Source organism: Furipterus horrens, unplaced genomic scaffold (genome assembly GCF_987537825.1).
Source record: "Furipterus horrens unplaced genomic scaffold, mFurHor1.1.pri manual_scaffold_4, whole genome shotgun sequence".
In the NCBI taxonomy this organism is placed as follows: Eukaryota; Metazoa; Chordata; class Mammalia; order Chiroptera; family Furipteridae; genus Furipterus; species Furipterus horrens.
In genome coordinates, this window is record NW_028327174.1 from 7124128 (window position 1) to 7151902 (window position 27775).

A 27775-nucleotide genomic window follows, 5' to 3' on the forward strand; every position below is an offset into this window, starting at 1 on the left:
GTAACTGAGCATGCAAATACCAACTAAAAAGCTGTCACCTTGAGACCTCACTTTGGGACAGCGCAGCAGATGGTGCCCATTGACCTTTTCTCGGCCAGGGTTCAATTTATCATCAGTGACCAAAGCATCAGGGTTTACCAGTCCTCCTTCACCAGACTGTAGAAATAGCTCTGGTCACTTATTTTAAGAGGACGAGAGGGACTCGAAAAAGAGATTTTATTGGTCATGGCTCTTGGTTCCGAGCCACAGAAACTCAAACTCGCAAATGCAAGACAGGAATTCATTGGCTGATGAAACTGCAAAGCCCAGAAGTAGAGCTGACTTAAGCTACAGCTGGAGCCGAGATCTCAAAACAGCACCGTCAGGCCTTGTTCTCCCTGTCTCCTTGTCCTGCTCTGCTTACCTCCGGGCTGTTATTCTGGGCTTTCCTACACATTCGCCAAGATGCTGCTTGTGGCTCTAGGCTTACGTCCCACCAAGTTAGAAAATGCTCTAGAAAAAGCATGTCTTTTTCCTCTATAGATTATTCATTCTGTGGAAATAAATGAAGATCACCAAATGAGAACAGAGGCTATTTATTCAGTTTGCTACAGCAAGAGAGTCAGACCTTCATTTGCTTTTGGTAGAGACTCAAAGTCAGGCAGAGTAATGGGAAAGCTTAGAGTGGAAAAATAAGGAAAGGCTTCAGGCACGCTTTGATTGAAGGTGGTCGGCATGGGGAAGCTGGAGGAGTAACCTGGTAGGGACACAGTAAAATGGGTAAAGAGACTAACACTGGCATCAGGAAGACATTTTAGGAAAAAGAATAATTCAATTGTGAGATGATGAAGAATGGGATTGAGGTGGTAGCAATCAGGACCCCAGGCTTCTCTTTCTGCTTCACCATTCGAGCTCTGGGCTTCCATCCTCAAGGTCAGCTCATGGCCTCAGATGGTGCCTAGAACTCGAGTCAGAGAAACCACGTTGGGGAAGCAGGATGAAAGGCAGAAGGACAGAAACAGATCCTTCCAGCTGAGTCAGCTCCTGTGAATCAGCCCTCTACACACTTCTGCTTACATGTCACTGGCCTGAACTCAGCCACATGGCGTATCTATACACAACGAAAGTAAGAAAAATAGTCTTTTGTTCTGCACAGCAATACGCCCAGCTAAAATTCAGAGCTCTGTAATTAAGGAGAAAAGGGAGAATGCTTGTTGGGTAAGGAAGTAGCAGTCTCCGCTACAAAATTTTCTTTTATTTCCTCATCAATGACAAATTTATTAAATGTCTATTATATACCCTGCAGGGCATTTTGGGTGTTTTGTACTTGCACCAGTAGAGCTGGTTGAGGAATGTATCAGTTAGAATGACTTCAACTTCAAGTAACAAAAACCCATGAGGAAATATGCTATCTGATATAATAAAAAGTTCAGAAGTCAACCAGCTCCGTAGTTAACTCAGCAACTAATATCAAGGGCCCAGGTTCTTTCTTTCCCTCCATTTTCCCTTCCTTAGTGTGCTGGGTTTGTTCTTTAGAAGTTCCACTCATGGTCAAGAAGTGGCTACAGCAATTCTACCTTCACATCCTAGCATGACAACACCTAGGAAAAGATGAGGTATTCTTTTCAGAGCAAGGCAACATCTCACTCATGTGGCTGGTGGGCTGGCTGAAGAGCCCAAGATAGCTTCGCCCATATATCTGGGGTCTTGGCAGGGACTGCTGAAAGGGTAGGACTTCTCTCTGTCATCCTTCAATAGTCTGGCCTGAACTTCCTTACATGGCAGCTGCGTTCCAAGAGTGCAAATGCTCATCCCGCCTCTACTTGCCTCGTGCTTGCTAAAGTCCTATTGGCCAAAGCAAGTCACGCACTAACCACAGTCATTGTGGGAGGGGATTTCACGGGGGGGGGGGGGGGGGGGCTTGAATACCAGGAGGCATGGTTCCTTGGAAGTCATTAGTGTAACTGTCTTCTATGCTCGGCCTTTTGGGGGCAGGAAGAGTTTATCTTCAAGAGCTCACATTATTGTCGGGGACACGAGACATAAATTCTTGGAAAGTAAAACAGCAACACAGGATGAAGATATTTAAACAACATTTTTAAGACTACGTAAGTCTGAAGGCAGGCACAGAGAGAGGGGTATCAGCTTGGGAAGGCTGGTTGAATTTTTCCCAAGAGGTCTCGTATGGTGTGAATGTTCCATGCCTCAGGGTCAGACCTTCAGCCTTGGTCTTCGATAAGTTTAGTTCCCTGGTGTTGATTAATTTATAGAAAGATGCCTTAGTGTGACTAAGAACACAAGGTGAGTGTACCTTGATGCCAGTGACACTGAGAAATAGAATATAATGTCAAGCAGACCAGATGTAAAGATTGATCTAACAACCCATTGACTCAGTGAGCAAGTTCATGTGAAGCTAAAGTTGCTTGATGAACTTGGATACAGAATAAGGCCACTTGGATATAAACCTTGAATGATTAATATATTCTGATGGTGCATTACATTCATGCTCATTCATTCATATTTTAAATTTATTATGAAGTCGTCGTCGTCGGCAGCCGTCCGTCTCGAGAGACAATGGTGTAGCTTCTTAAGAGTCTATCTGCACCGCCGAGAATGGCTGTGCAGTCCGACTCGGGAGTGACACGGTATCTGTCTCCTCCCGTGTTGAATCGACATCTTGCGATGACGCTGGAGTGTCCTCTCCAGTGAAGCTGAAGCTACAGAGCCTGGGCAGGGTGATATGGAGGGTCTGCTGTTGCCCATGCAGCAGACCCCCCCCTCTCTTCGCAGCTGAAGGGTCCAAGGGAAAGACGGAGTCAATACAGCTTGGCTTCAGGTGCGCCGCAGGAGTTGCCGGTGTTGACTACAACGTCAAACCGCCTTAGGGACTCCGGCTCCGGATTTTCTGTCGGGGTTTACTCCCTTAGCCTTTCCCCTGAAGAGGTATGCCGCAAGGCAGCGGAGGTTTTTTGGAGTCAGAGTTTTCCTTCTCTGATGTGCCCTGACTGGAAGATCGAACCAGCGACACTTAGCTCGCAGGCCGACGCTCAATCCACTGAGCCATACCAGCCAGGGACTTATTATGAAGTATTTGAGACAAAAGGCATAAAAAATAATACAATCAATACTTGTGAAATGAAACATTACCAGTACAGTTGAAAGCCTCTGAATATCCTCTAGGACTGAATCTCTTTCCCTTCTCACAGAATTATTCACTTTTCTGATTTTGTTGTCAAACGTTCCCATACGTATCTTTATTCTTACACTACATACACGTATATGTATCCCTAAGTAATAAAGCATATTTTCTTGCATTCAGCCAGTGTTAAGACACCAGTTAAGGACCAAGTACAACAGATAAAATAATGACTAACCAAGACAGACAGTTCCTGAGAAGTGGAGTTACAGGAAAAATCACCCAAATAACCAAACATGTTTAAGTGCTGCCAAGTACAAGTAGAGGCAGCTGTGAGAGTACCTGCTGAGGGGGCTGCCTTTGTTTGGGGTTAACCTAACCAGGTTTGGAGAAGATGCGAAGAACAGCCAGGCCCTGGACATTCACATTGTCTTAAGGAGGCACCCTGTCTCTACCGTGGGTGGCTTTGGGATGGCTGTGTTGCTAGCCTCCCCTCCAGCCCTTCCCTGAGTAGTTTCACTCCTTAGCAGAGAGCAAAAAGCCTCTGAACACTACAATTTCAATTCAGTTCTCAAGTACTGCCAAGGGCAATGGAAGACAGCCTAGGACGGGACTGGCTGAGAAGCGGAAGCCTCCAGAGCCAGTGGAAACAAAAAGAGGGCTGACTCTTTGACTCAGGGGCTTTCTGCTGGCTCCTGAGCCGGCTCTCTCAGGCTGTGGCTCTGGCTGTGAGGCTCTTCTTCCTTGAGGAGGCCTGGATGATGGTGCTGCAGCTGCCTGCATTTCCCAGCAGATGGTCTTTGGGAGAGGAATGAACTCTGGGCACAGCCTAGGATCGGGCTGGCCTGGCAGAGGGTGGCAGGGTTTTTCCTTGGGTGTTCCAGAGGGAACAGGCTCCGAGGCAGAAGCCTGCCTTTCTCCCAGAATTGGGTAGCTTTTGCGTATCATGTTGTTTTAGTTTATAAACTACCCCCACAGAAACTAACGGGGGAATGCTAGGAGCACTCAGGTGTTAGAGTTTACCCTTAATTGATAGGTATAGTGATTAAATCTGTGACTTGACAGGCTTAAGTGACTGCTCTGAATAAAGACTTCCTTTATCGCCAAACCTTTGCCTCTGGTATTTTGCCTAGAGGGTGGCAGCAGGCAGCAGGACCCCAAATTGCTGTTTGGTAACAGTATTTGTCATGACTTATTAATCATATTCCCGGCTCTCTCATTTAGAGTCCTTAAGATGCATTAACAGTGCTAATCTCTAGGTTTGGGAGTCATTCTGCCTCTTTAATTCTATTTCACCCCTAGTGAGCAGACTATATAGCCTGAACTACTTACATATTTTCTTCCTCAGCTGGCTTGTGTGCTGAACTAAACAGCTGCCCCAATTATTTAAAAGAGAGCAAAAAGCTCTGGCTGGTGTGGCTCAGTGGATTGAGTGCCAGCCTGCGAACCAAAGGGTCACTGGTTCAATGCCCAGTCAAGGCACATGCCTGTGTTGTGGGCCAGGTCCCCAGTTAGGGGTGTGTGAGGGCTAACAACACATTGATGTTTCTCTCCCTCTCTTTCTCCCTCCTTTCCCGTCTCTCTAAAAATAAATAAAATCTTTTAAAAACAGAGAGCAGAAAAAAATATCTTTTTCAGGTAGTTAATCAAGTGATTAATGCCTCTAAATGCCAAAGGACAGGAGATCACTTCCCTAATGTTCTGACCCAGGGAAGGGGTTAGACGTGGACCTTGAGTTTTTCTATTTACAGGCAATAGGAACAATTTACAAAAATCACAGAAGTGGGTGAAGAATAGAGAATAGAGATTTGCCAAAGCAGAGGGGTGGTGAGAGGTTGGAGCCAGAATTTGAAAGGCCTTGAATGTCAGACTGTGGAGCTAATGCTGAGTCTTTAAGTCATGGGGAGCTATAGAAAGTTTCTAATCAACAGATCTACACAGATTCGCCAAGTTGAAAAACAGCGAGAATGAGATTCCACTCTTCTACTGTCTGATACAGAAGTCACTAACACATTCCATTAGCGTCAGTTAACACCTCTAGGCCTAAATTTCTTCCTGGCAGTAGCTGACTGAACAGTGGGACACCCACTTTAGATGGAACATGGCTCTCCAGCTCGCTCAGGCCCCACCTGGTCTGGGTTCACTTCTTTAGATTAATGGTCTTCAAATATACCTGCCTAAGAAAATTCTAAAAATACATTTTAGCCTAATACTTAAACTTTTTAATTGTAAGTTTAAATTGTTTTAAAGGATATAGTTTATGATACGCTGAAATATTGACATAAAACTGTCATATCACTCTTTCAAATGCATCGCAATGAAACTTAAATGCCATATAAATTTGATATCCAATATCATCCTTTAAAAATATATGAACAACCAAGATTACTCTATCCGGCAAAGCGATCATTTAGAATGGCAGGGCAGATAAAGTGCTCCCCAGACAAGGCAAAGCTAAAGGAGTTCATCATCACCAAGCCATCATTTTATGAAATGTTAAAGGGACTTATTTAAGAAAAAGAAGCTCAGAACTATGAACAGTAAAATGGCAACAAACAACTATCAACAAATGAATCTAAAAACAACAGAAACAAACTAAGCAAACAACCAGAACAGGAACAGAACCACAGGCATGGAGATCATATGGAGGGTTATCAGTTGAGAGAGTGAAGGGGCAGAATGGGGTAAAAGGTGCAGGGATTAAGCATAACTGGTAGGTACAAAATAGACAGGGGGACTTTAAGAACAGTAAAGTAAATGGAGAAGCCAAAGAACTTACATACACGACCCATGGACATGAACTAAGTGGCGGGGATTGCTGGAGGGAAGGGGGGTACTGGGCAGAGGGGGGCAAAGGGGAAAAAAACTGGGACAACTGGAATAGCGTAATCAATAAAATATACTTAAAAAAAGAAAAAAGATAAAAAGATATGAATAGCTCTTCTTTAAGAGTTGAATATTTTATGTTTCCATTTTCTCTTTGAATTCTTATTTGCTTTTCTTTATATTTTATTTTGAGAGAGAGGGGAAGGGAGGGAAAAAGAGAGGGAGAGAAATATGGATGCGCAAGCAATACATTGATTGGTTGCCTCTTGCTCGCCCCCAGCTGGGGACCTGACCCAAAACCCAGGCCTGTGCCCTGACTGGGAACAAACCGGTGGCCTTTTAGTTCGCAGGCCGGCGCTCAATCCACTGAGCCATGCCAACCAGGGCAAGAACTCTTATTTTCTTTCCAGAATTTTATCCCATATTCTTATGTCAATTTTTTTTAAATACTGTATATTGATTCTAGAGAGAGAGAGAGAGAGAGAGAGACACTGATTTGTGGTTCCACTTATTTATGCTTCATTGATTGCCTCTTGTAGGTGCCCTGACCAGGGGTCAAACCTGCAACCTTGGTGTAGTGGGACAAAGCTCACCAACTGAGCTATCTGGTCAGGGCCTCTATATCAAAGGTCTTATTCATTACTTAATTTTATTTATACACATGAAACTGTGGCACAGAATTAAAATATTTCTTTTCTCATTTTCTGTGACCCTAAGGCTCTATATATTAAAATTTATTCTGGATTAAGTTATTACAAATATTATTAAGCAAATTAATATAAATATGTTATCATTCATAATTCCTAATAACTGTTATCTCATTTATGGATGAGGATAAAATAGAATAAAAGCTCATAGCACATGCCTGGAACACAGTGAGCATGAGCACTCAAGAGCTACCAGTCCTTAGGTATTTTTAAAGACCATTTTTTGTTCATAGCAAAACTGGATGGAAAATAGTTTTCATATATCCCCTGCCACCATGCACACATATGTTCCTCCACTATCAACATCCCGTTGTTTCAATCAGTGAAACTACATGGACATATAATCACCCAAAGTCCATAGTTTACACTGAGGGTTCACTTTTGTTGTTGTACATTCTATGTGGTGGGAAATAAATAATGACATGCATTTATCATTATGGTACCGTACAAAATCCTCTGCCCTAAAAATCCTCTGCGATCTACCTACTCATCCCTTCCTCCCTCCAACCCCTGGCAACCATTGATCTTTTTACTGTCTCCATAATTTTGCCTTTTCTAGAATGCCATATAGTTTAAATCATATAATAGGTAGCCTTTTCAGATTGGCTCCTCTCACTTAGCAATAATGCATTTAAGGTTTCCCCATGTCTTTTCATGGCTTAATAGTTAATTTCTTTTTAACTCTAAATAATATTTCATTGTCTGGATGTACCACAGTTTATTTACTCACTGACTGAAGGACACCTTGGTTGCTTCCAGGTTTTGGCAATTATGAATAAAGCTGCTATAACCATCCTTATGCAGGTTTTTGTGTGGATATAAATTTTCAAATCTTTTGGTAAAGAGCATGATTGCTGGATGGTATGGAACGGTGAGGTATGGTTAGGTTTTCAAAAAACGATGAATTGAGAAAATCATATTTTAATTTTTACCAACTTAATGAAAATCTTTTTTCTGTATTTAGAAAAATGTATGTAATAAGTTTCAACCATCATTGGTAGGAAAACAGAGATATATGAAGAATGAGAGCTGTGGCTGATGTGGCTCAGTGCATTGAGTGCTGGCCTGCAAACCAAAGGATCACCAGTTCGACTCATGGTCAAGGCACATGCCTGGGTTGCAGGCCAGGTCCCCGAGTTGGGGGTGTGTGAGAGGCAACCACACATTGATGTTTTTCTCCCTCTGTTTCTCTCTCCCTGCCCCTCTCTCTAAAAATGAATTAAGTCTTAAGAAAAAAAAAAAAGAATGAGTAATGCATACTATGGATTCCATTTATAACCCAAACTTTGTCTGCCAGGGGAAAGGAAAAGTTTACTATTTTTGGAGGGCAAAAAAATAATGACAGAAATATGTAGTTACATACTGTGAAAAACTTTAGGAAGACAAAGGAGTTATGAAATGCTACAAAACAGTGACCTACTCATAGGAAAACATGACTTATTTTCTCCTGGCAAAATGTGGGGGAGGCGGCTAGTCAATGGACCTACCTTACTTTATGAATTATTTCTTATTACATAGAGCCTCAGATTCAAACACTTAGCATAGATGATAAATAGGCAAACCAGTCCAAAAAACTCCCTCAGTGCCGATACAGTACAAATCCCAGTAGGAGCTTGATTGTTGGCCAATTCCCACAAGACTCATTCTTGACTCTTCTTTCTCTCATACCCCACCCACCAGCCATCATCAGCTCGATTTTCAGCGAAGCCATTTCTCCCTTCCTGCTTGGTTGCTATTAACCGGCACCAAGCCCTGTCATCTGTTGCCTGGATTACTGCACTAGCCTCCCAATTAATCTGCCTGCGTGCCCTAGCTCACTCAATTTATTCCCCCTACTGCAGCTTTAGGGGTCCTTTTATTATGCCACCCTGTTTAAACCCTTCTAGAAATTTCCAATTCACTGAAAGGAAAAAGCAGAAGTCCTTACAATAGACAATAAGCCCTTCCTAGTGGGGACCTCTCCTGTCTTTCCTCTTTGCTCTGCTCCGGCCACATTCGGCCTCAGGGCCTTTTGTACTCTCTCCTTCCTCTATCAGAAAGGCTGGCTGTCTCACTTGAGGACTCTGCTCAAATGTCACTTGATCAGAGAGAGGCCTTCCCAGAACACCCTGTGTAACACAGTGTCGCCAGCATACTCTCCTCCCCCACGGCCACACCCTCCCTTTCGTCTGCTTTTTTTCTTTTAGTCAGCAACCCTGACATAGACATTTGTCTGCCTCCCCCACTCCGTAGTGTTAACTCCGTGAGTGCAGGGACTCGCGTGTTCACTGCTGTACCCCAGCTACTAGCACAGTGCTTGGCCCTTTCAGCATTCAACGTTTGTCCAATGGATCTGATTACTCATATCAGTGTAAGAAACGTCCAACCCCGTGAGAATTTTTATGAGTTTATTTGAGCCAAACTGACAATGGCCCGGAAGCAAACCCTCGACGTATTGAGAAAATGCTCCGGAGAATGGCAGTTTTGCCCCTGATTTCAGACATTACAATAAAAAGAGGAGGCATAAGGGGGTTACAAGAAATCTATCAGGGATGGATTAAGGAGGTGGGGGAAAGCAAAGCAGGGAAACCTCTGGCATTGGAGAGACACATACTTCTTGTACAAGGGTGGGTATCTAGAGAGTTAACAGTTAACAATTAGCATGATAATAACAATGATTTGTAGTCTCTGCTTTGGGGTGGTGGTTGCCCCCTGACAGGAGTGGTCTGGAAAAAGAGATGTTACCTTGACAATTCCATAGGTATGTTATCTTAGATGCAAAAAGACAATAGAGAGGTTCAATTAAGGTAAAGATTGATTTGTCACAGAAGATTCCAGCCTAGGACAATGACTGTCCACCATGACCTGCTTTTAGTTAGAAAGTTTTTAATTCCAAATCATCGCATGCGGTTGCTTTAGGTCTCTGAGTAAAGTCCCCACGCAGGCCTTCCCTGAGCTTGTCACATTTAGTACGTGGCCCCTTTTCTTCCATACTCATCTGCATCTATGGCCCAAGGGACGGCTGAACGCCTTGTCAGGAAGCTCCTTTCCTTATTCTACTCTTTTAATAATTTTAGAAACACTCAGAACGGAGCAGGAGACAGCAGTCAGCCCTCATAATAAGGGGCCTCAAGTCTCCCCACTTATACCCGACTCTAGAAATAAAAAAAGGTCGGATAAGCTATTCTCCTGAGGTCCTAACAGCTGGACAGTTCTGTGACTATATATATGGCCAAGTTTGAGAGACTTTATTAAAGTACAGATCAAGGGAGAAGGAAGCAGGCAGGGGAAGGAAAGCCAGCTTAGAGGAAATTGAGAACGCGGCCTAGGCTGGTTAAAAATATGCCTTAATGCCTCCACCTTTTTTGTGTCCGAAGACTACCTTTTTAACCGTTCCCCTTCGGAGAGCGCGAAGTGCTAGTCGTGGGCCGCCTGGAGCAACGCCGAGTACCGGCTTAATGGCGGCCGAGGGGCCCTGCAGAGGCAGCGCCATTTAAAGGCGGTCAAGAGACCCTGGCGGCTACCTGAAGAGGGACACCACCCACATTTTGGTTCTTTTGTTAAGTCAACTGTGCTCAGCCGGGGGAAGTGTAAACATTGTTGCGAACGAGGACCTGAGTGTGAACCAAACGTGGCAGACAGCGCCTGAACCCAGCTGGAACGCTGCTGCCTGACCAGCTCCGAAAAAAACGGAGGAAGCGCACCCATCATGGCTGCCGGCGACAGCACAGCGAGAGGCAACCCAAAGCAAATGGCGCCGGGACGCGCGGCCAGTCCCGGCAGGCCCCGGGCTGCGGGGCCAGAGAGCCGGCGGGACCATGCAGGAGCACTACCCAAGGCCTCTGAAGACCTTCCAGGGCTCTGGGCACCTGGACTCCCTGAAACTTGACGGCTGCAACATGGAGAGTTCTCATTGTCGCTGCAAAGCAACTTAAGCCAGCAGGCCCGAGCTTCGTCCCGCGCTCGAACCCGCAAAAGCCTCTATTCTTCAAACAGAACGCCTTACGCACCCTGCGCATCTTCGCAACAGTGGGCGGGCTAACGACGCAAAGAATGTTACGTCGCACCGGGGCCTCTTCCCCCACCCCCACCGCTCCTGCTAGTGTAGGTGGCGCGAGACCTCTACGCGCGCTCCGTACTTTGTTTCTCTTCTACCGACCGCCAAGCGCGTCCACATTCGCAACTGACGTAAAATGCTTCCGAGAATACCCGCGGTGCTCCGCGAAGCCTCGAGGCTCTTTCGGCCCGCCGTTTACGTATCGTCTCAGACGTACGTAGCGTTAAGTTGGAGCAGTCTCAGTGCCGGCCGCCATTTTGTGCAGTCGCTGGGAAGGAAGGAGACGCCTAAACCGCGGCACTGCCGGGTTTGAGCGTAGCCAAACCGACCCACTGATTTTATAACCCCGATTCTCTGTGTTTTGCTCCCGTCTCCGACGAGAGAGGCGGCGACGGTGGCGTCTGCGACGGGAGACAGCGCGTCGGAGCGAGAGAGCGCCGCGCCTGCCGCCGCCCCAACAGCGGAGGCGCCGCCGCCATCGGTCGTCACCAGACCGGAGCCGCAGGCCCTCCCGAGCCCGGCCATCCGTGCCCCGCTCCCAGATCTCTATCCATTTGGGACCATGCGCGGAGGCGGCTTTGGGGACCGGGACCGGGATCGTGACCGTGGAGGGTAAGGGAGGGAGGAGATGAAAGGCCTTGGGTGCGCGTGGGGGGAGGGGAGACGGTTTCCTCAGGAGACGGCAGCCTCGGTCTAGCGGGAGCCTTGGAGCGGACCGCAGGCCTGAGAGCGACGCTCCCGCCTCCGTGAAGCGAGGCGACGCGGGGCGTATTAGCGGTGTAGTGGACGGGCCCCTGGGTGGGCCTGGGCCCCGGGGTCACTGCCGGCCTGGCGAGGGGGTGGTAGCTTGGCGGCGCCCCAGCTCCTTGCGGACGGCGGTCGTGGCGCCGCCCGGGCCTTGCCTCGCTTCCCGGCTTTCGAGCCCGGCCGATTCGGGCGAATCATTTGATCGCTCCGGGCCTCGGCGTGAAACACGGATGTTCTTGTGGAGAACAGAATGAGATCTCGAAGCTCAGCCTAGGAAAATCTTAACGCGAAATGGCTTCCCGTGTGGTGTCGGTCGCCAGAGATCACTGTTAACGGAACTGGAAACCTCGCTGGAAACTGGAGGCCGAAAGCTTTTTTTCTAGTTCTAAAAATGTTTTTTCAAATCACCGTTAGTTGTATTTAAATAATCGGGAGGACGCACAGTGGAATACAAAGCTATGGAATGGCCATCTAAATGGCCGTGTTTGGGGAGGGAGGGTTTTTGTTTGTTTGTTTGTTTGGTCATCGTAGGGTTCCCCACCCTCCCGTGTTTCGGTCTTATTTTCTATAACTGGACTGGAGCATTAATTTCTCCGCCTAGCTAGAAGGTTTTCGGTGTAGTAACGCCACGGTTACAGAGTTGGAAGTTAACAAAAACGAAAGACCTCCCAGGTGCTGAAATTAAAATTGTGTTGTCGGCTAAACAGAAGAGTTTGCTCAAAGATCCATTCTGATTTCTGTTTCTTTCTTTGTAATAAAAGCTACCTTCACTTTGCATTGTTCTTAGGAATTGAGATACTTCATGTAATTGTCTCTCTGGAGTCAGTGTTCTGTTACCGTTTTCTCCAAAGTTGCCTTTTGTGGTTCAGATACACCATCAGATATGCTAGTCACAAGCACCTCAATTATCACTTAATTGGTAAAATGAAAAAGGGTTTTTCTGATTTACACCTTGATAGGGAGGGAAATATTTTGTCTTAGTGTTAAGTTTGGACAGGGTTAGAAGTGGACCGTGTGCTTGGTGGTTCACACTGTTGCTAAATTTAGAAGTGGATTTCAGTCCAACCGCTTAGGAAAAAACTTAACATTAGTTATTAAAGTTGAAAATTGTCCAGTAATTTCTCTGGTAAGCTTTGTACCCTGAACTCTTAAGGACTAGAGAAATCCTCGTACACATGCTTCCATTACCACGGACAGAGGTGTTTTATACCAGGTAGCATCACCCACGGCGGTACTGGAAACGGCCGCCGAGTGAGTTGTGGGTGTTCGTACAGGAGAATACAACAGTGAAACACGTGGTGGTGGGATAATGCATGTGAAGCATTTAGTGAGCAGCATAGTATTTATTCCAGGGTAATTGGGATCCGCGCATCTTTAAAGGATGGTATGAATGTTCTAAAAAAATTCTGCAAGAGCAAAAAGCTCTCCTACATATTTAAATCAGCCTTAATTACAAAGGAGGAAGACAACATGTTTATAAAGAACCCCGTGTTTCAAATTCTATCATTAGCGTAGGCTATGTCTTGGATAATTAGCCGAGGCGTTACGGAGAAAGGAAAAACTTTTTTCCCTCAAAAAAGAAAGTAAGGGCTACTTTTTCGTGGGCCTTAAAAGGAACCTTATTTTGAAGCCGTGGCTCAGTAGCTCAGTTGGTTAGAGCGTTCTCCCAGTTGCCAAGGTTGCGGGCTTCAGTATGGGTCAGAGCACGTATAAGAATCAACCAATGAATACAATAAATGGAACAAATCAGTGTTTTTCTCTCTGCCTCCTTGGCCTCCCTCTCTAAAATTATTAAGTAATTTTTTAAAAAGGGTAGCATTGGAATGCAGCAGCAGCATTGAAGTGTGACACCTAGGAAACACATAAATTTATATAAATGACTGATACAAAAAATTGGTCTTTGCTCATTTTTACTTTCTTTGCAAGACTGCCTTGAGACTAGGCTTTTCTATTATCTAAACTCCTGTTTTAGTTCCTGATTTCTCTTACCAGTTCGGCAATGTGTTATAAATGAAATTGACTCAGTTCTGCCTATGGGATGTAGGTACCCAGTGGTCCCAAGAAAATTTCCTGCCATCAGTGTTTGTATGTTTGTATTTAGAGAAGTAATTAGCTAAGTCTTTAAGCCAGAGTTTTAAGAATGGTTTGAGAGTTGGGGAAAAAAAAAAAAAAAAGAATGGTTTGAAATCCAGGAAATTGAGGCCCTTTAAAATAGTACAACTGCAGCCTGTCAATTATAAAGTGGAACCATCTGCAAGATGGTGTGATGAGTGGGTTGGAATGGAAGAGGGAAATTAAATTCAGAAGTGTTCTCAGGAGTAAGAAAATGGGATTGAAAACATGCTATAGACCATCTTAGTGTTAGGATTCTTCTAGGAAAAGTAGAATGTTTCAGATTCTGCTAGTGACCATATTTGTATGCCAATTGAACTAGTCTGTTGTGAAAGTTAAAGGAAAAATGGTTTTAAATAATTGAATTTGTAAAACCTCAAGTGTTTTCGGGGTAAATTTATAGTTAATAGTACTGCTTGCTTGGGAACAGAAGAGATACAAAATAAAGGTGGGGACGAAAAGGATGGAAAGATCATAAATCTTTGTTCTGGCTATTCGTTAGCATAAACTACAGGTGAAGACCAGCCTACCTGGTGGTGGTTTTTTTAAAATAGGAGTCCTAGAGGGTTCTTTTTTGTTTTTCAAGCACATTAGCAGACAGGGATTGCTTTTCACTGTACAGTGAAGGATAAGGGGTCTAAAGCTGTGCTAGTTCTGGGACAACTTGCTATAAGTGTATTTTTCTAAAATCTGTTGCAGTCTTGCCTTTAATTTAAGCTTAAACTAATCTCCCTTACCTACGTGTCTGAATATTCCACAGTAGTAGAGGCTTCTGTTTTATTCACTTTAGTGCTTTGACCACTTAAAACAATAGCCCTTACGTAGTTGATGCCCAGTAACTATTGTTGAATGCTAACTTGTACTGAGAGCTTACTATACCAGATCCTGTTTTAAGCACTTCTTACATACTCATTTCATCTTTACAGCAACTTCTGAAATAAATAGTAGTAGTATTTCTACTTTGCTTAAGAAACCAAGGGACAGAAAAGTTAAATAATTTGCCCAGAGTCATATTGTAAGTGGCAGAATTAAAATTCAAGTTTTTTTTAGATTCCTGAATCTGGTTGTGATTTTCATGATATATTTCTCTTAACTATAAGAACGTTTTTTCACCTATTGTAACCATATCCTTAATAATGCTGGATAGTAAAGGGAGTTGTGTGAACTTCTCCATACCTTCAAATAAGAGAAATACTCTGGAGAGGGCTGGCAGTGTCCTAAGAATCACATCTTCTGTGCGTTTTTTATGTCACCTTAAGGTATGTTTCTTTTAAAAAAATAACTAAAATTTTTGATATTTATAGATTTGGAGCAAGAGGTGGTGGTGGCCTTACCCCGAAGAAATTTGGTAATCCTGGGGAGCGTTTACGTAAAAAGAAGTGGGATTTGAGTGAGCTCCCCAAGTTTGAGAAGAACTTTTACGTGGAACATCCAGAAGTGGCAAGGCTGACTCCAGTGAGTTCGGGCGGGGGGGGCGGGGTGCTTACCTTTTTTTATGCACACTAATGAACCAAGCAGACATAGTAGCCAGAGTTTATACATACTCTGTTATTGCGGTTACGTATTTTATTTTAGTGCAGTGGTGCTTTCCTCAGATCTTACTAAAACTGCTACTATGGCGAAAAATGGGACAACTGTAATAGAGCGACAATTTAAAAATAAATTTAAAAAAATCAAAACAAAAACTGCTGGTACTCAAAAGAGTAGTTTAAATATGTATCTAAAGATTGCTTGTTCTTATTTGTTATGCTTCTAACCAATCTGTCATACATGGTTTTAGCTGTATTAAGAGGTCATGTCTTTTCACCTGTGAAGTAAAACTTAAAATATTGGTATTATGTACTCCAGTTTTTTGAACGTCATTGTGATTGTTTTGGACTCTACCCATTGTGGTTATTTGTTTAGAAAAAAAGGGTAGTGGAAAGAGCGCATGGTCTCAAGGTCTACATTTTTTTCCCCCTTCCTATGTCTGAGCTCCAGCAAGTCACTTCCCATTTCTGGGCATCTGCTTTCCCGTGTGGGAAGCGGGACTCGGATCACATCTTTTATTGACTCACAAAGTTGGGAGGCTCCTCACACATGTTTTCCCTTTTAATTTTGAATTGGGTAATTGTTTAGCTGGATTGCTGCATGAACTTTGACATGTTTAAAATAACTTCTTTACTGATTGATGTTGCTTCATTTTCTTCCATAGTATGAGGTTGAGGAACTGCGCCGAAAGAAGGAGATTACAGTGAGAGGGGGAGATGTTTGTCCTAAGCCTGTGTTTGCCTTCCATCACGCTAACTTCCCACGTAAGTGTTCTCACCAGGATCCTAATTGTTCGTTTGGGTTGAATGGCAAATATGGGTAATAAAAACCTACTCAAGGCTAGAAGTAAATATGTAGTTGCATAAGAGATTTTTTTATGGTCATCTGTTTATTGATTTAGATTTTTATTAATTTTTTGGAGGTCATCTTCCCCTAGGGGTTTTGCCTCTAACCTTTAAACACCAGCAGAACAGAATTGCTTTCTAGCTGGATATAATTTGGATTTGTCGAAGGACAAGTGACTTACCATGTGCCAGTGCCCTGTGAGGTGCTTGAGGGCAGTGCGTTTCAAGTGTTTGAGGACAAGGGTAAATGTCTGTGATAGCAGCCCTCCGAGAGCTCGTGGCCAGCGGGCCAGAGATTTAGCGACTGAACAGAAATAACCTACACTTTTTGTGGGGGGAAGTAAAGCTGGGTAGATATTGCCAAAAACGTCACAAGAGTTTTAAATCTTTTAGCTATGTTCTTAGTTTTACTTAAAAGCAGTAACATTGTCCTCTTACAGAATATGTAATGGATGTGTTGATGGATCAGCACTTCACAGAACCAACTCCAATCCAGTGCCAGGGATTTCCATTGGCTCTTAGTGGCCGGGATATGGTGGGCATTGCCCAGACCGGTTCTGGGAAGACGCTAGCGGTATGTACCAGCGTGGGAAGATTTTTAACATTGTGGTGACTTGTTTTGCTCTTCTAATTTTCCCATATAGGTATTTCTGAATTCTTTGTAACATTATAGTTCATATAGTGTAGCTGTGTGAAATAGGTGGATGCATTTCGTGTTTAAATTTATAGCTGCACATGTTTGTCATAGTTGTAAGTACTGTTTTCACTCTTCCAGTTAGGCATTATCAATTGCAGTTAAGATAATGGCTTGATTTTCTTGTAAGACTGTCATTCTTTTTTGCCCCCAGTATTTGCTACCTGCAATTGTTCATATTAATCACCAGCCATACTTGGAAAGGGGAGACGGTCCAATTGTAAGTGTGTTTCAGTTTGCTTGTAATTCTAAGAATAACTGCAACTTAATTATTGTGTTTTGTGCACTGTACTTTACTTACTTTTTTAGATTTCATTGTCAGCTTTATCCTCTGTAATCTGGAAGTGATATTATCCCCATCTTACTGATAAAAGTTTAGCCAGTGCAGTTAAATAACTAGCCCAAGGACATACAGCTATTAAATAACCGACCTTAAATTTGAATCACTATTACTCTTAATCAGTATGCGTTAATTCAAGTGCAGGTCTTATTGGTGAGTGATTCTTTGAGGGATACAAAAGAGGTATGAAGTAAGGACCTGGCCTGTAACTCAAGTGCCCTGACTAAGAATCGAACCAGTGACCTTTGCGTTTGCAGGCCAGCACTCAGTCCACTGAGCCACACAGCCAGGGCGTGCATTGTTTTAAAAAAATTAAGCTTGCGCTTGCTGTAGTAATAAATATGTACCTTATTACAGTATGTCTCTTCACAAAAAGAAACGCTGTGTTACTTTGCATTATGTAATGTGTAACATATTTGCATGCGGCTGAGTTAGCTTTATTATCATTAGCTAGTATTTAATAGATAGTTCACAGAGCAAGATTTATTGTTAATAGTATATGATACTAATTTCAGAGTGTGCTAACTGTATCATTTTGGCCAGCTAATCAGATTGCATGGCTGAGAGCTTAAACTAGAAGTCAGAAAAGTATCAGCTCAACTATTTTCTTATTCATCTATTTCTTACTAATACTTTATCCATGGTTTTGTTGCAGAAATATTTTAAAGCCACTTGTTCATTTTGTGAGAGTTCTTTAGTTAAAACTAGGTAATACAATCTGTAAGTCTACTTAAATAGCATTCATAAACAGTAATGAATCATGTGTCAAGTAAACTATAATTTCAAGTACTAAATATTCTTGCAGGGAGGGGTGTGCCTTTTTTTTTTTTTTTTTTTTTTTTTTTTTTGCTACACTGCAGCGCACTGTTTTTTTAACTTCTGCCTTCCCAACCTCCTAGCCATACATTGAAAGTACCAAATTAGTAGAAAAAGAATTAGAGGATCTTTTGTACTTTTTTTAAAACTTGGAATATGTCTTAACTGTTTGTGTGTTTGTTTCAGTGTCTAGTTCTAGCTCCTACCAGAGAGCTTGCCCAGCAGGTACAGCAGGTGGCTGATGACTATGGCAAATGTTCAAGATTGAAGAGTACTTGCATTTATGGAGGTGCTCCTAAAGGTCCCCAGATTCGAGACTTGGAGCGAGGTAATTAAAAATAAGCATATAAGAATTATTAATTTATCTCATTTTGCCACTTTCTATGAATGAAATTGAGGAAAATAATAGGTTCTTGAGGGGAAAAGATTCAGTATTTCAGCAATTTAAAAATCAGCTACAGTTAAAGTACTATTTTGGGAAAGTTTAATATGACTATAGAGACTTATACTTTGTGAAAATGGGATGGTTATGACTAAGTTCTCCTTATATCATGCTTTTCCAACTACTCTGTTAGAATGTGGCTAGTTCTGTGCAGCATTGAGTACAACCGCCAGAGCTGAGGCTTGGGCAGTGTATAAAGATTCGTAGTTGCTAGATTTTTTGGTTTTGTTTTACAGGTGTTGAGATCTGTATAGCTACTCCTGGACGCCTGATAGATTTCCTGGAGTCAGGAAAGACAAATCTTCGCCGATGTACTTACCTTGTACTGGATGAGGCTGACAGAATGCTTGATATGGGTTTTGAACCCCAGATTCGTAAAATTGTTGACCAAATCAGGGTGTGTAAAGCTGGTAACATGCTCTATGCCCTTTGCCTGTCGCATTTCCATTAGCCTGAAAGAAAGCCTTTCCTCTCTTTACAGCCTGATAGACAGACATTGATGTGGAGTGCAACCTGGCCAAAAGAAGTGAGACAGCTTGCAGAGGACTTCCTTCATGACTATACCCAGATCAATGTAGGCAATCTGGAGTTGAGTGCCAACCACAACATACTCCAGATTGTGGATGTCTGCATGGAAAGTGAAAAAGACCACAAGTATGTGTGATTTCACTGTTTTGATAATGCCGATAAACCTTTCCTTAATAATCCTCCAAAGTTAAAACATTCGAGAAATTAATTTTTTTGAGGTCTGAAAACATTAGAATTGTTGCTGGCTTTCAACAATTCATCTTTATATCAATTTATCAGTAAATTGTGGTTAAAGGCAAAGAATTCTTTATCCTTGGGTTTGAATCCCAGCTCTGATCACTATCAGCTATATAGAAAATAATGTGAAAAGAAAATGCTGTGGCTTTGGGGGCTAACAGAGCTGACCTAACTTCTATATAATGTATACAGAGGTCTCCTGAATGACCATTGCTGTTGGTCTTGTTTTTAGGTTGATTCAACTCATGGAGGAAATAATGGCTGAAAAGGAAAATAAGACAATTATATTTGTAGAGACAAAGAGACGCTGTGATGACCTCACTCGCAGGATGCGCAGAGATGGGTGAGTGCAGCACCGATGTAATTGATGAGCATCGGGTTTTGTAGGTCATTAGGAATTTCTGAAGGGGTATTGTGAATGCTGTGTGATAGTGTGATTAATGCCTTTGCTCTTTTAAGTGGACAGTCATCTATTTGTGTAGTCTGTAACCTTCACAGTTCCATATAGTTGCACTTTTTTTTAAAGCTTAGTTTTCTAAAATACTGTTCACTTTTTTTCTGACAGTTGGCCAGCTATGTGTATCCATGGAGACAAGAGTCAACCAGAAAGAGATTGGGTGCTTAATGGTGAGTTCAGAACTAAGCATTGTCCGTACTCTATTTCAGGGACTGATAGGCTTTATGTAAGTGGACCAGGCAGTAAATATCTCCGGCTTTGCAGACTCCGTGATGGTTTGTGCCGCAGCTGTTTAATCCTCCTGTTGTGGCACAAAAACGGTCACGGATAATATGTAAAGAAACGGCCTGGCTGTGTTCCAACAAGACTTTTTTGCAAAAATAGGCATTATGCCAGATCTGACCTGCAAGCTGGAGTTTGCTTAGTTCAGGGTTATTTTGGGCATGTCTCCGCTGTCCCTTAACATCAGTAATGCTGACTTTTCACACTTTTTCATAACTTAATGCCACCCTTTCAGCAATTTCCAACTGTTACGCCACAAGAATTTTTAAAACATGTTAGCTGAGGGGCACTGGCGTCTTTTCCTTAAATTGTCCCCAAAAAATGACAACAGCCAACACAACAATAGCCGTCTGGTGTGAATGAATCAAAATTAAGCTTTTTTTTTTTTTTTTCCTTTGGTCAGGCAAAAAATAATTTTTTGGTGTGTAGTTTATGTGTGCCATGAGATGGGAAAGGTTGAAAATCATTGCTTCCTTTTTGTAATAAGTTCTTGTTTTTTTTTTTTTTTTTTTTTTTTCCCCTTTCTTTTAGAAGGGAAAGGGGGAGAAAAAGAGAGAGAAACATGAATGTGCAAGAGATATATCTATCAGTTGCCTCTTGCACGCCCCAAACTGGACCTGGCCTGTAACCCAGGCATGTGCCCTGACTGGAAATCGAACTGGCGGCCTTTTGGTTTGCAGGCCGGCGCTCAGTCCACTGAGCCCTATCAGCTAGGGCTATAGATACGCTCACTAGCCCAGAAGCTTCTCAAACAAACCTTGTAGTTTTGGGATTATTATTATGTAGGCATGATTGGTCTCCAGCTCCCGTTCCCATCTCTGAGGAAGTGGGGTGGTGGGGCTGAAAGTTCCAATCTTCTAATCCTGACTTGAATTATTTAGTTAGTTAGTTAGTGACCAGCCACCATCCAAGAGCCCAAAGTTTTGCCTCATCAGAGCAAAATACACTTCTGTCACCCAGGAAATCCAAGGGATTTAAGAACCCTGTGAGGAACCTGGGTCAAAGACTACATATCAGAATAAAAGATTCTCCTCCCTATTTACAAGGGTTTTAGAAGTTCTGTTTCAAGAACTGGGCGGCAGAGACCAGTATTTTATTTTTTATTATTATTTTACAGGAGAAACTATGGTTTCTCCTTTGTTCCACATATTGTAAACTTACACCCCTTGCCACTCCAACTTGATTTTGTTTTATTTGGCAGATAACTTTGGTGTCATAATTTAAGAGGGGCAATTCTAACTTATGTAATTTTGTTACAAATGGTTGTGCCATTTTAATGGTGTTTCGTTATTAGAGGTAACTTTATGTCTATTGCGCTTCTGCTAAAAGAGAATGTAATGAAGATTTTCAGAAGAATTACTATTTACCTTTAAAAGACCTCAGCATGTTCTGCTGCCATTACTTAAAATTATACTGTGGTGTGGTAAAGGTTATATATAGCTAGGAATGTGTATTCAGTCATATTTTTTAAGGTATAACACTTAGCCTTGAGTGTATGGGTTGGTTTTCATAGTATCGTTCTTTTTTGCAGAGTTCCGTTCTGGAAAGGCTCCCATCCTCATTGCCACAGATGTAGCCTCCCGTGGGCTAGGTTTGTATAGATAGGTGTCTCTGTCAATGGTATATGTATCTTTTGGTTCAAAGATTTGTTTGTCATTTCAAATTAGCGTTGTATATACATGTGTTTAGATAAATATTTTAAAGGGAAGAGTACAAAGTTCTCTTTTTTATTTTTATTTTTTTACCTTCCACAATTTTTTTTAACCTTGAAATTTTTTTTTGTTTGTTTTTTCCTTTTATTTTCAAAGTCTCTTCCTGCTCCTAACAAACAGGCTTTGGTCTGCAGCAAGGCCTAGGCATGACTATTGTAACAGTTAGAGGGGGCGGAAACGGTCAAGCTGAACAGCTCAGCTTCCTCCTGGTTTTATTCTGTTACCTGGCTGGAGAGAATGAGCCTGATGGAATCTAGCTGTTAGAAGCTGGGTTTTTGTTTTGTGTTTTTTTGTTTGTTTTTTGTTTTGTGGGGTGGTTTTTTTTGTTTGTTTTTTTCAGTTCTTTTTTTTTTTTTTTTTATACCAGTCTATATGCTAGGTATATATGGAGGGCCAGTTCTATGAATGCTAACACAGTATATTCTTGAGATGTAATAAATCTATAGACACTATATCATTTGGCAATTAAATCTGCATTGCCCAACTATTTACTGAAGTAAAATAATCATGGGTATTCAGTCATCCCCTCTGACCCATACTCATCGGTGAAATGCTGTCTTCCAATTTAAAAATTGAACTTAATTTGAGGCTAGTGTTTTTTTTGAGATTTTGACTTTAAGTTATACAAAGATTTCATGGTACTTTAACCTATTCTGAGCTTAAACAGGTAACTCAAAACTTTTATATTAAAAAAAGATGAGATTATTTCTGTCACAAAAATATCTTTAAATTATTGACAGGTATTTAATTTTTTGCCCAGTGAGGTGAAAAGTACCATATTCCTTTATAATATTTAACATAAAGAGAATAGCTACTCAAAATGGAATACAAAAGTCATAAAGACTTTATCCATTGCACTCATCATTCCCTCCTTCAGAGGTGGTGACCTGCAGCCATGACTGAAAATTGTCTCTGCCCTCTGAGGTCATGTCTGGATCTGTGCAGTTAGAACCTGGGCCTGTTGGGAGAAGAGGCTGAGGCCTGAAAGCAATTTACATGAAAGCTTTCAGTGATGGTGGTTTTTAAACAGGCTTGCTATGTGCTGGTAGCTTCTTTGTGCATCTTGCCTAGACAATTAAAAATACTTGTTCCACATCCCCCTGCATTTCTAAACCAAATCAATTGGCTACCATTAGAATAACTTAAGACTCTTCATCCCACCCCCACTCATCCAAGTGAGGGGAAAGGGAAGACCCGAGTCTGTTTCTTGTTACTCAGCATCAGTGCTTGTTTTGGGCCCCTTTGTTTGCTGCCTTGTAAAAATCAAAAGGAGGGGGAAAACCCACCAAAATGGCAGAATGCTGACCAAGGTCCTACAAGATCCTGGAAAGTGAAGGCTTCTACCTCATAGACAGGGGTGCGATTTTCAGCTGAGTCACCAGGCCTTTTTTCACTTCCTGTCGAGCGATGGCCTCTTAAATGATCCCTTCAGGTAAGTTCTTTGATTCCCGTAATGTTATAATAGTCATCCTCAGGAAACCACTATTTATTATTCCCTTTCCACTTGGATATTTTTGATTTTTCCTTTTTTTTTTTTTGTTTGAACTACACAGTGTTAAGCTAAAAGTATTGAATTTATTTTGTTTTGTTTTTTAACAGAAGCTTTGATATCAGCTGCAGATCACTCAGTACATGGCCGAGGCAAATCTACATTGGCCCGAAGCAGCTCTAGATGAGCCCATTGGCTAGTCTGTCCCTCCCAGTTAGTGAGTGGAGATTCAGGCCATGTTACAGGGCTTGTCAGACAAAAAGTTGTTACCCTAGGCAGCTGGCCAAAACATTAACGTCTCAATTTCTCACCCTGCTACAGAATCTTCTCTAAAGGCAGCAAGATAATATTGTGGCCGTGCACAAATAACATCAGGGCAGGCTTGACTGGAGAAAATCAAATTCTGCGCTTGCTCTTACGTGTCCTCAGCCAGCTCTGTGTGCACACACAGGACACCTTTCTAGTATGAAGAACTTGCACCATGTCTGCCCCCTACTGAACCCCTTCCGAAATACTGCCAAGTATTAGTATCTGAACTGTTGACTTCAGTCCCCCGTGTTTTCTTGGAAAGCACGTCTGGGCATTCAGTACCAGTAATTCAGCTTGTTCTCCTGCCCGTGGTCATCCACAGTGGGATTGACTAAGGAGGATTATCCTATCTGAAGATGTGATCATGGAGCATAATTTCCCATGCCCCCACCTCACATCCTTCCTGGCCCTGTAAATTTTTATTTTTCCTTTATTGCATCAACGACCCTAGCCGGAGACTCACGCTGCCCCCTGTGATGACTGCCTTCTCGTCTTTCTGGTGTGATTTCAGGACTTTAGGGGTCAGTAAAGACTGAGGAGCCTTTATTGTAATAAGAAACAGACATAATGCCCCCTTTCTTCACAGACCCTTTAACAATAGCTGAATTTTTTTTTAATCATCACCCCTTTCCCCCTGAAATTAATCCAGTCTGGGCAATAGATGCAGTCTGACCCTTTGGATATAACTTACATTTTTTTATTAATTATTTTTTTCTACAATCACCCCAATTATCCTTGGGGGAGGCGTTGGAGGACCTGAAATTTTTACCCGAACCCAGGTTCTCCGGCGCTTGGCAACCAAATGGGGCTACAGAGAAGCATCTAAGCCAGTTCACAGAGCGAGCGTGTGTGGGGACTTCTCACTGCCACGGACCCTTGATGCATGCTCCCCGCGCTCCAGTGGTCCCGTGTCAGAAGGCGGAGTTTTCGAAAGGAGGCCGCCAAAAATAAAAGGCAAAGAGACGGGATCGGCTGCAGCGGTTTCCCAAAGGAGGAGGGAGTGTGCATCGGTCTGGTAACAAACAGAGAATGTTTTTTAATTATTTATATCAATAAAAATCTGTGTTTTATCTAGGATATTTTCTGAATATTCTTTGTAAAATGCAGATTTTTTTCCACAAAACATTAGGATTCTTTGTTATATTCTTAAATTTGTTTGTTTAGGTTAAAAGATACATTTAGCTGAAAGCATTACACTAACATTTACATACTTTAAGCATTAGGAGGTTATTCAGCTCAATTCCCAGCAGTGGACAGAACATTAAACTTGTGTCTCAAGGTTTCATGGTTTTTCACACGCTCTTTGGCTATTTTAATTTCCCAGGTTACATAGACAATCTTTGATAATTGAAGCAAGTAACTGAGTTAAAATAACCTTGAGTTGAGCAAAAATCTTCATTTGGCAGAGCTGGGCTTGGTTTGGTAGTACAGTGAAATTTTAGTGTAATGTGCTCTTGTAATGGAAAGGGGAAAGAATTTGGATGTTTCTGCAAAGAAAACTAGGTGTGTACTTGGGCTCTGGTTGGTTTTTTAAAATAAGCAAAAAAATTAAATCCTTTAAGTCTCCTTAAAATGTAGTAATAAAAGTATGTGAAGTTTCTTTTTTTCATTTTGCTCTGTGACTGGTTTAAAGGTAAGTTTGTTATATTTCTGGTAGATTTTGCCAGGCTTCTCCCAACAGAGTAGAAGTGATTTGGCCTTGTAACTTAATGGTGGTACCGCTTTCTTCTCCATTCCAGTTTTGGCAAGGGTAGAGCTGGAACTCAGTGTAACTCCTGTCACTATATTGGTTTAAAACACAGAAGAGGCAGGAGTTTGGATGGTTGAGTGGGATCCCCTTAGGATTTTATAGCTGACGAAGTTGCCAGTTCTATGCATGTCCCAAGAATCATTAATCCTCTTTTACTCTGTTGGGATGAGTCTTTTTTCTTTTTTTTTTTTTCTTTTTTTTTTTTTTTGTTCCTGTTCAGATCGGTTACTAACTTCACCTTCTCTCCTCTTGCTGTCGCCCGCATTCGTGCTTCCACCTGTTGTTGGCATGCCCTTTACCTTCTCTTTCCCTGCCGCGTCAACCTGCGCACTGCCTCGTCGTCGTCCTGGAAGATGTGGAAGATGTCAAGTTTGTGATCAACTATGACTACCCGAACAGCTCAGAGGACTATGTGCACCGCATCGGCCGGACAGCCCGCAGCACCAACAAGGGCACTGCCTACACCTTCTTCACCCCAGGGAACCTCAAGCAGGCCCGAGAGCTGATCCGAGTGCTGGAGGAAGCTAATCAGGCTATCAATCCCAAGCTCATGCAGCTGGTGGACCACAGAGGAGGCGGCGGCGGAGGGGGTAAGGGTAAGTCCTGGAGTTCTCCAGGTACTGCCAAGGTATTTCTGTAACCGTTGTGCCCTGTTTGCTTGGTTGCTTGCTTGTTTTAATTCTGTGACGGCTCTAAGTATGTTACTTAATAACAAAGGACAGTGCTTAATAGTTTCCATGAAATCTTCCGAGTAAGAAATGTGAGTGTCCTACTTTTGCCGTATATTTCTGTGGATAAAATAAAACTGACCTTTGTATTTTGAAGTATATGGTGCATGCTGAAAATTAAGCTGAATTATGATTACTCTAATACCTACTTCAACACCGTTTTATGGTGGCAGAACAGACATAGCTGTTGGATCTAAAGTTAGTTGGAGAATACACTAGGATCTAGACCCCCTGACTGTCATTTTGGTACTACCCCCCCCCCCCAACTTACTGCATGTTTAATCTCTACATCAGAATTACATGAGAGTTTTATAAATGCAGTTTGTTTTTTGTTTTTTTAAGTGGGTTTAGACTTCAGCTAGGAACCTGAATTTTTTTTCCTAAAGCTTGTGAGATGTTTTTGATGCAGTTAGGACCACTTGACAGCCACTGTGCACTAGTAGAGGATCCCTTCCTTTATGGTGGTTTGAGCCTTAGCTGCTTGTCCGTTTTTTAAACCTGTGGCGGGTAAATCACATAACCTTTTTGCCACTGTTCTACGTTTTTTAAGATTGTGTTTCTTCGTAATCCTCAAGGAAAGAAAGGTCGTAAATGGGTAGAAAGTTGACTATCCTTAATGTTGACCATTCTTTTGAATATGTTCCATTAAAGATTCAAATTATTGAGTATGTTTTTAAGCACTGATTGGGAGGCTGGGCTAGCTAAAGAGTGAGAAAGAATGTTGAATACTTTTGTACCTAGTAGAACATTTACATGTGGTTATGTTTGGATCATAAGTCTGGCATTAAAAATCACTGTATCCTTCATCAGGAGGTCGTTCTCGATACCGGACCACTTCTTCAGCCAACAATCCCAATCTGATGTATCAGGATGAGTGTGACCGGAGGCTTCGAGGAGTCAAGGATGGTGGCCGCAGAGACTCTGCAAGCTATCGGGATCGCAGTGAAACCGATAGAGCCGGTTATGCTAACGGCAGTGGCTATGGAAGTCCAAATTCTGCCTTTGGAGCACAGGCGGGCCAATACACCTATGGCCAAGGCACCTATGGTGCAGCTGCTTATGGCACCAGTGGCTATACAGCCCAGGAATATGGTGCTGGCACGTACGGGGCTAGTAGCGCCACCTCAACTGGGAGAAGTTCACAGAGCTCTAGCCAGCAGTTTAGTGGGATAGGTCGGTCTGGGCAGCAGCCACAGCCACTGATGTCACAACAGTTTGCACAGCCTCCGGGAGCTACCAATATGATAGGTTACATGGGGCAGACTGCCTACCAGTACCCCCCTCCTCCTCCTCCCCCTCCCCCTTCACGTAAATGAAACCACTCAAGTGGTAGTGACTTGTGCAGACTTGCTACATTTAAAGGAACGCTGTCTTTCCCTTCTTTTCTGTTCCCCTTCTCTATTTTATTTTCCCCTCCAACCATTGTGATTTGTGTTTCATGCAGATTAGTTAGAATTCACTGCCAGGTTTCTTATGCCCGCCAAATTGATCCAGTCTGTTATAAATAGATTTTGTAAAAAATATATATATATAGCTGACTGGAAAAGATCCCCGCTCCCCGCCCCCCAACTTCTTGCATGTTGAGGATATTTGAGCTATTTTTCATCTTAAAAGAAGAAGCGAGCTATATAGGCCCTTTTGTGGGAGTCCTTTTTGGTTGTCCTGAGTTGGGGGTGGGTGGGGAGGGTAAGGGGTTGAATTCTGCAGAAGAAGATGGCATCTGTGCTTTAAATTGCTCTCATTGCTGAGTTAGAAACCCAGAGGGAGTCCCCTGCACATTTTCCATACTGCTCTTTTAATGTTTCCCAGCTGGGACAGCGTTCGTCAGTCAGGCCTGATGAGTTTTTAAGACAGTGCTTTGCCATTGTCATTTTGGATGATTGTTTTTTAAGTGCATTCACAGCTTTAAAAAAGTCCTAATTGGTTTCGTCTCCCTTACACTCTCCCCTCCCCCTTCCCAGTGACTGAAAAATAACCATTTTAGTGTCAGGTTAGAAATTGAATTGCCAAGTCTGAGTATTTAAAGTGTATCTTAAATTTAAAATCCCAAGTGTTTATCGCAATGGTTAAATG

The 27775-nt window shown here is 42.5% G+C and overlaps 1 protein-coding gene across 2 annotated transcripts; it reads left to right on the forward strand.

The window, feature by feature from the left end:
- Positions 1 to 11009: 11009 nt before the first annotated feature.
- Positions 11010 to 27077, forward strand: DDX17 (DEAD-box helicase 17). 2 transcript variants are annotated; one of them, XM_090272426.1, is made up of 13 exons: positions 11010 to 11296; positions 14848 to 14998; positions 15738 to 15837; positions 16359 to 16492; positions 16767 to 16832; positions 17955 to 18096; positions 18447 to 18607; positions 18692 to 18864; positions 19208 to 19318; positions 19541 to 19602; positions 21246 to 21305; positions 25328 to 25570; positions 26513 to 27077. In XM_090272426.1, exons 1-13 carry the CDS (start codon positions 11247 to 11249, stop codon positions 27016 to 27018), a joined length of 1959 nt encoding a protein of 652 aa, XP_090128552.1. In that variant the 5' UTR covers positions 11010 to 11246; the 3' UTR covers positions 27019 to 27077. The 2 variants fall into 2 exon arrangements, with proteins under 2 accessions (XP_090128552.1, XP_090128551.1); XM_090272425.1 differs by having other exon boundaries at positions 11179 to 11296; positions 25328 to 25564.
- The last annotated feature ends 698 nt before the right edge of the window (positions 27078 to 27775 follow it).

What these genes read in the sequence shown, in the direction of transcription:
- DDX17 (XM_090272426.1), top strand. Translation starts at nt 11,247, where the DNA reads ATGCGCGGAGGCGGCTTTGGGGACCGGGACCGGGATCGTGACCGTGGA. An exon ending in GATTCGAGACTTGGAGCGAG is followed by an intron (nt 18,097 to 18,446) that starts GTAATTAAAAAT and finishes TTTGTTTTACAG; the next exon opens with GTGTTGAGATCTGTATAGCT. An exon ending in TGTAGCCTCCCGTGGGCTAG is followed by an intron (nt 21,306 to 25,327) that starts GTTTGTATAGAT and finishes TCGTCCTGGAAG; the next exon opens with ATGTGGAAGATGTCAAGTTT.